At 45.7% G+C, this 7,500-nt stretch overlaps 1 protein-coding gene and 1 long non-coding RNA gene across 3 annotated transcripts in view; one reads left to right on the forward strand and one right to left on the reverse strand.

The window, feature by feature from the left end:
* LOC122256970 (uncharacterized) overlaps positions 1-7,500 on the forward strand; it is a 52,822-nt gene that overhangs the window by 38,050 nt on the left and 7,272 nt on the right. The window contains exons 2-3 of the mRNA XM_086538455.1: positions 4,795-4,954; positions 5,387-5,555. Coding sequence (XP_086394581.1) covers positions 4,804-4,954; positions 5,387-5,555 — 320 coding nt within the window. The 5' untranslated portion in view covers positions 4,795-4,803. The remainder of the gene's footprint in view (positions 1-4,794; positions 4,955-5,386; positions 5,556-7,500) is intronic.
* The window catches only part of LOC147471566 (uncharacterized), a 368,440-nt gene that overhangs the window by 2,212 nt on the left and 358,728 nt on the right, over positions 1-7,500 (reverse strand). The window lies entirely within an intron of this gene.

Raw genomic sequence — 7,500 nt, forward strand, 5'->3', positions numbered from 1 at the left:
CGAAAGGGGAGGAAGCAAGAGAAGAGGGAATCAGGAGGGAAAGCACGCACTGAAAGGCACAATAAACCAAGGAAAAAAGGGGGGAAGGAAGAGGGGACGGGAGCGAGCGAGCATAAGAGATGATAAATTGAGATAACACGAAATGAAGCAAGCAGACACGAAACATGAAAATAACAAATAAAAATAGGCAAATAAGAAACAAAGAAATAATTGTCGAGGCAAATGGGAAACGGATACAGCTCGATCGAGGAAAAGCAAAGGCAAGACGGGAGAACAAGGATGCGAGGCAATAAACAAAGGCTCCAGGAAGCCCGGACACGGCCCGAAAGTACAAGCCGGAAGGACAAGGACAGGCCAAGACACCGACAGGCAGACAGACAGACAGACAGACAGACAGACAGACACGACAGCCCGGAAAGTTCAGTGTCCGAGAGGGGACGCACGTCAGCCTGCAAGTCATCGGGACAGAGGGAAAAAAGGGCCTATCTGATGTCAAAGTGCCTGAGTTGCAAAAGATAGGGGCGTCGCTGGATTCCATGTGGAATATTGTTGAGATTCGGTTTCCTGTGGGCAGAGGAGGGGGGGGGGGGGGGAGGAGGAGGAGGAGGAGGAGGAGGAGGAGGAGGAGAAGGAGAGAGAGAGAGAGAGACAGTGTGTGTGTGTGTGTTTGTGTGTGTGGGTGTGTGTGTGTGTGTGTGTGTGTGTGTGTGTGTGTGTGTGTGTGTGTGTGTGTGTGTGTGTGTGTGTGTGTGTGTGTGTGTGTGTGTGTGTGTGTGTGTGTGTGTGTGTGTGTGTGTGTGTGTGTGTGTGTGTGTGTGTGTGTGTGTGTGTGTGTGTGAGGAGAGAGAGAGAGAGAGAGAGAGAGAGAGAGAGAGAGAGAGAGAGAGAGAGAGAGAGAGAGAGAGAGAGAGAGAGAGAGAGAGAGAGAGAGATCCACTAAAGTAAAAACCTCATCATACTTGAGTTAGGCTTATCCATACTTTCAGCTGAACGTAATGAATTTATAATTTCTCCGTCACTCGCCTCATAGCTCTTCCACTTCCTTCCGCCTTCCTAGATATTTCTCTCCATTCCCTCTCCCCCCTTTCTCTTTCTTTTCTTCTTTCCTTCGTTCCTTCCTTCCTTCCTTCTTTTCTTTCTTCCTTCCCTCCCCACTACCCCTCTTCTTATCCTCTTCCTCTCCCCTCCCTCTTTTTCTCCCTCTTCCTTCCCCATCCTCCCACCTAACCCTCTTATTCCCCTCTTTACTCCCACCTCTCTTTTTCCCCCTCTTCCTCCCCTCTCGCTCCCTCCCTCTGTCCCTCTTTGAGACGCTTGGCACGAGCACGCGGTTTATGGAAGGCCTCTATCCGCTATTGATCCCGCGGAAACAAAGATCCCGGAAGCTTTACTGCCTCTTGCCTGCCTCTTACCTCCCTCTTACCCGAACACCTTCGAATTACCGGCGCCGCGCCCGCCACTCCCCCGCCCTCTTTGCAGTTTGCGCGTCTTGGCTCCCGCATCTTCGCCGTTCCCCTCACTATCCCCTCGTCCTCTACTTCTTAATAACTCTTCCCTACACTGCGTGCCGCTACTTCTATGCTGTAAACCTGATACAAGCATGTGTGTGTATTTCTCCCCCCCACCATCTCTCTCTCTCTTTGTGTGTGTGTGTGTGTGTGTGTGTGTGTGTGTGTGTGTGTGTGTGTGTGTGTGTGTGTGTGTGTGTGTGTGTGTGTGTGTGTGTGTGTATGTGTTTGTGTCTTCGCGCGCGCGAGAGAGAAAGAGAGTGTGAGTGTGTATATCCCTTTCGGTCTCCCTCTACCACTAACTTTCGTAACTGCATAGTTGCAAAAAAATGGCAAGAAAATGCAGTTCAAAGTTGGGTCTTGCGTCTGCTGCAAATTACATGCTATGGAAAATTCTCAGAAATCCTAAACAATTTACAGGACAAACATAAATCAAGAAAAAAAAAGTCAAAGTCAGAGGATGAGGAGAAAATAAGCAGTATGAGTAAAATAGTAAATGGAGGGGAAAAATGCGAGAGAGAGAGAGAGAGAGAGAGAGAGAGAGAGAGAGAGAGAGAGAGAGAGAGAGGGGGAGAGGGAGAGGGAGGGGGAGGGGGAGAGGGAGAGGGAGAGAGAGAGAGAGAGAGAGAGAGAGAGAGAGAGAGAGAGAGAGAGAGAATATGACTATAGAAATTGTGGAGAGGGGAGGGGGAAGGGGAGGGAGAGAGGTAGAGGGAGAGAGAGAATGAGAGAACGAGAGAGAGAGAGAACATGAATATAGAAATTTCACTCAAGAAACCATGAAAATGAATACCTACATGATTCAACTTGATACAAAATAAAGTAAATATATAAAATTCATTACAAAAACGCAAAGACAAACAAACACGGACGGGGAAAATTGAAAGACGGAAAGGTGTCAGAACAGATAGCCAGAAAGAGAGAAAGAGAGAGCGAGAGACAAGAGGTCCGGGCGTGGGAGGGAGGGAGAGAGGAATGGAGAGTGGAGGGAAAGAGGAGAGGGAAGGGGGACATGACGGGGGGGGGGGGGGGGGGGAAGGTGATGATAGCCTGTAGTGACACCGGCAGCGAGTGGCCGGATGGGCGGGCCGGGCACTCTAACAGGACACTGTTACTCACCACTGTTATCGATGCATCTCTCGCCGTGTATGCCCTCCTTCCAAACAAAATCGAAGTTACAATGGAGTTTCGGCGAGTTTGTACATTCTTGAAAGGTAACATAGGCACGGGAAAGACAGACAAACATATACCAAGAGTGCAAAAGAACACATAAACAAACAAACAACACCATTAAAGTCTCCATTAAAACTTTTCCAAACAATTTTTAGAAGGAAAAAATGTAATCTGGCATCGCCATAACGATGTCCGCGAAGGCGCAAAGGCGTTCGGGTAGCATTAACTTCGGTGCAATTTCTACTTGAGTTTTTCTTACCATAAAACTATATTGGGATCCACACTGGTAAGACTTGCAAATTATAAATTACAAATATGATGATGTACTCTTTTTTATTATCTCCTGTGCTTATAGCTTCATCGAAATAACAGTCTACATAAAGCATAGGAAGACTCGATGTAAAAAAAATTTAATGTGAAAATCTGACAACAAACACCGTTAATATGCTTCACATGTTCAAAGGACGAATATGTGTCAGAGTAAGCTTATGAATAAGCAAATAAACAATAAACAGGAGGTCGAGGCAAAAAGAAAGTTAGGACATGAAGAAGAGAGAGAGAAAACGTAATTCCAAGCCGTACGGTTGGCCCGCGGATCCCGTAATGCTGTCATGATATAAAACGAAGCCATTAAGTGTCCGGATGTAGAGCTCGACGCGCTGTAACGGGCGTGGGCGCTAGCTGACGGGCAGTGCTGGTTCGTGGCTGTACAGTGACCCAAGCCTCTCTCTCCCGAACAGGCAACACGCAACACAATAAACCATGTTGAAAAAAAGCTACAGGAAACGCAGTTCCACATTCGATAACCAAGATGAGGTTGTAAACGCTAGTGCCAGTTCGGAGACGGTGTATGCTGGACGCATGATGCCTGGAAGAGAGCCATAGCACCTGCACCTAATACATCTACGTCAGCAATCCGTACAGCGACTTAATTGGCACTGAGCTCAGCGTTCCGCCAGGCTTAAAAGATTCCCTATATGTGAGAGAATAATCCAAGAACTAATGAATCAATTACCAAGGACAGAATACGGCGAAATTATTAACTGACATCATCCCGGGAACAAGGACAGGAATGTGCAGTGCTTGTAATTTAAACATTTTCTCTATTGAATATCGGTCTTGATAGTTTGCTTCGTGGGCTGGTTGTTTGCATAGTAAGTTTTGCTGCCACATCAACTATGATCATAAGAAGAGTAAAAACTGCAATACTGATCACGCATTGCTGAGATTTTCACTTATCACAGTTAGAAACCGACAAGTCACGCCCTCGCTTCAAGGAACCTATAAAATTTCATCTTGCATTCTGTGGAGAGCATGTGGTAATTGGCTAATTAAATTTTGGAAAAACAATGAGAGGCCGCCGTCCTAGACAGAGACAAGGCCGTGCTCAAGGACAACCGGTCTTTTCGGCTCGAACTCTAGGGGATTTCAACATAGACTTTGAAAAAAAAATGCAACTAATGCCACAATAAACAAAAATCTACCATTAATTAGATCTTGTATAGGAAACACTATGATAAAAATTCATCGAAATCAACTGTCTAATCTCGTAGAGGGAGCGTCGAGCGAATGACATCCCAAGTGTGTGTGTGTGTGTGTGTGTGTGTGTGTGTGTGTGTGTGTGTGTGTGTGTGTGTGTGTGTGTGTGTGTGTGTGTGTGTGTGTGTGTGTGTGTGTGTGTGTGTGTGTGTGAGAGAGAGAGAGAGAGAGAGAGAGAGAGAGAGAGAGAGAGAGAGAGAGAGAGAGAGAGAGAGAGAGAGAGAGAGAGAGAGAGAGAGAGAGAGAGAGAGAGAGAGAGAGAGAGAGAGAGAGAGAGAGAGAGAAAGGAGTTCTGGGAACATCCTGCATGAATGCGTAACGACTCATCATACCAAAACACCTTCCCTATTTTCTTTTCTTTCCGCGTCGGTTTTTTATCACCTTGAAGGTGATAGACACTGGAAAATACTAGTCTATGATTTATTTTGTATCATGAATACAAAATTGCATCCGTAACTTGATTATATAAGTTGTATATTGTACATCGTTTCTGTCGATCGACATAAAAACATTTTATATTTCCTGTGTTTAGAAATAAAAAACCCTGTAATAATAAAGCGTGTATCATCTGCAGAGGAAGAGGATGTTGGGGCGGTGTCGCCTGCGGCGTGGGGTCAGCCTCGAGGTCATCGTGGAGGAGGACGACATGGCGGAGGTCGCGCTGGACCCTGCGCCGCTTATGGAGGAGGACGATGACGACGACGACGAGGAGGAAGACGTAGACAGTGAGCACGGTGGGTCAGGCGGACTATTTCTTTTCTCTTCTTAGAATCTAATCTGGTATTCAGCTAACATCATCCAAGCTCCTCTCCAATGCACAAGGTGAGCAAGCTCTAGCTGCTTCATTTGAACGAGGCTTAGACAACTATAATGAGCAGTTGAAGCGAATGCAAGCCTCCTTTACCATGGTCTCGCCGCTGAAACACATCTATAAATATCACAAATGTCGCGACGCCCTCGTGATATCATATGTCAGTCATAAATGCGCCAAATCTATCCCTTCATTCAACCATCCACTTCATTCAGTAAAGCCAACACACTCATTAGCAGGGCACCTTGAATGGTGACTGCACCGGGTGACACCCGAGGAAATACCTCCATCAACACTCCGCATCGGTAGTGTGACTAATGCCGCCATTGAAATGCACTCGCGCTTTCTGCTGCAGGCGCCAGAGGGTCGGCACCCAGCTCCCCCCGGGGGAGGGACGGCGAAGGAGGGGAGCAAGCCACGGCGGCGGAGGAGCGGAGGCGGAGGAGGGAGAGGCGGAGGACAATCGGCGGCCTGTCAAGGATACGATCAGTGTCGTGTGAAGCTCTGACTCTCCTCGACACAAGGTGAGGATACTAAGGTTTCTTTCGTGTTTGAAGGGTCGTCCCGAACGCCTCTCGCACAGGCGCCAGAGGGCTTTCAGTTCTGGGCGGCGACGAGTGCTCTTTCCCGAAATTGAATCACCCCATTTTGGAGAATTTCGTGCCGCCGATATTCTACTCTGAATGGATTTTATCAATATTGCACTTGAGGCTGATCCGGATTAATGCGAAAGGTCACCGGATCGCGGTCTGGAAAAAAATATTTTTAGGTAGGCTTCCCATACCGTGGACGTTCCAGGAGTCAACTTTTACTTATTTCGCCTTGTAACAGCTGTCTTCAGTACTTTGGTAGAGCGCACATTTGCAGACTTAAGAAATAACACTCGTTTAGATATATAAATACCTCGGATGCCATTCATATACAAATAAAAAAGAGAACTTTGCATTTGCATTTATATAAACGGCATGGGTTGCTATAGACAAAATGCATGCATTCCTGTGCACATAGTGTATTCATTTAACTGCGGGCAGAACTATACAATCGAACACATCACAGATTCCCCTTATGCTCAGGAACCTTTTGGGTTCTCAATCCCTATTGATTATTTCCTAATCAATCCCCAATCTCAAAGGGCAAAGTCCCTTATTTCTCCCGGAAATGCAGGCGAGCCGATCAGCTGAATTTCTCGGAACCGAAAAATATATATATATATATTGATTCTTTTTAAATTGTCGATCCCATAAACCCGTCAATTGCTAAAAAAAAATAAATTCAATTATACATAACTGGTTTGTGAAAACGCAGAAAATGCAATGCAGATTTCGGCAGCGAATATTCAAATCCGAATTAAAGTTCAAACACTTGCCTAATTGAAAACATATTTTCAAGTGACCTCCGATTCGGCCAATTCCAGTCAACATGCTGCAGCCGACTCATTCAGCAGCAAAAACAACAACAACAATAAAACAGACCCCGTTGAAAAGAGAGAGGACCACGTGTGTTTCCCTAAAGGGCAGGAACGCTGTACATCGATCAATCCATACTGCGGCCGATAAACTTTTTTTTTTATTATCAATCTAATTTCTTTTTCACTCTTTCAGTCTACATCACTAGTTTTTATCTTTTTGCGATTGGGAATAATTTCTTTTTCGGATGACCAATGTTGCAGTGGATGTTGTCAACAAAAAACAATTCTAATTTGCAAATAGTCGTGTCCATACCTCGTCGCTCTATTCATCCTACTAAAGTTGGACGGTCTTTTGAACTCTGATTTCGCTGTGGAATATTGCACTTGCTCTGGTTTCTCACACACCAGGATTTCGCTTCAGTGTAAAGACACATCCTGATGATATACGTCTAACCTTAAATCAAAATCCACTATTTTTTAAACAAAATTGGAAAGGTGAAGGGTGAATATATCCACGCAAATGACGTCACCGACATCATTTCCTGATGTGCAAGGCAGAAACAGCCAGAACTTTACTTTGACCTTGACATGGCGCACTAAATAATTGTTTTTTAAGAATGTAAACCATTAACTCCAGGTTGCGAAGTCTTTACAAATGCACAATAAGTTACAAGAGACACTGCACTCACCACATTCCCCTCGCATAAGACCAATGTACACATTATGACACAGGATTGGCCACAGTCCCTCGACCCCCCCACCCACCTCTCTCTCTCTCTCCCTCTCTCTCTCCCTTTCTCTCTCTCTCTCTATCCTCCCACTCAACACCGCTGGAGGGTGTCGATACCAGCAGCTCCATCCCCGTCGCCGTCCCCCTCCCACGCACACATACATTACACTTACTCAAACCCAGTGTTCAGCAAACGTTTTTCATCGCAACCCAGTTAGGTTTCATACCCCTACTAGGCAGTTTTGGTACTTACCTTATGCTTCTACACATGTATTTTCCCTCTATCTATTTTGCGCTATTTTTCTAATGAGATGCAGTGACCCAATGACCA

This window comes from Penaeus japonicus, unplaced genomic scaffold (assembly GCF_977035675.1).
Source record: "Penaeus japonicus unplaced genomic scaffold, GWHDUDI00000001_assembly GWHDUDI00000007, whole genome shotgun sequence".
Classification (NCBI taxonomy): Eukaryota; Metazoa; Arthropoda; class Malacostraca; order Decapoda; family Penaeidae; genus Penaeus; species Penaeus japonicus.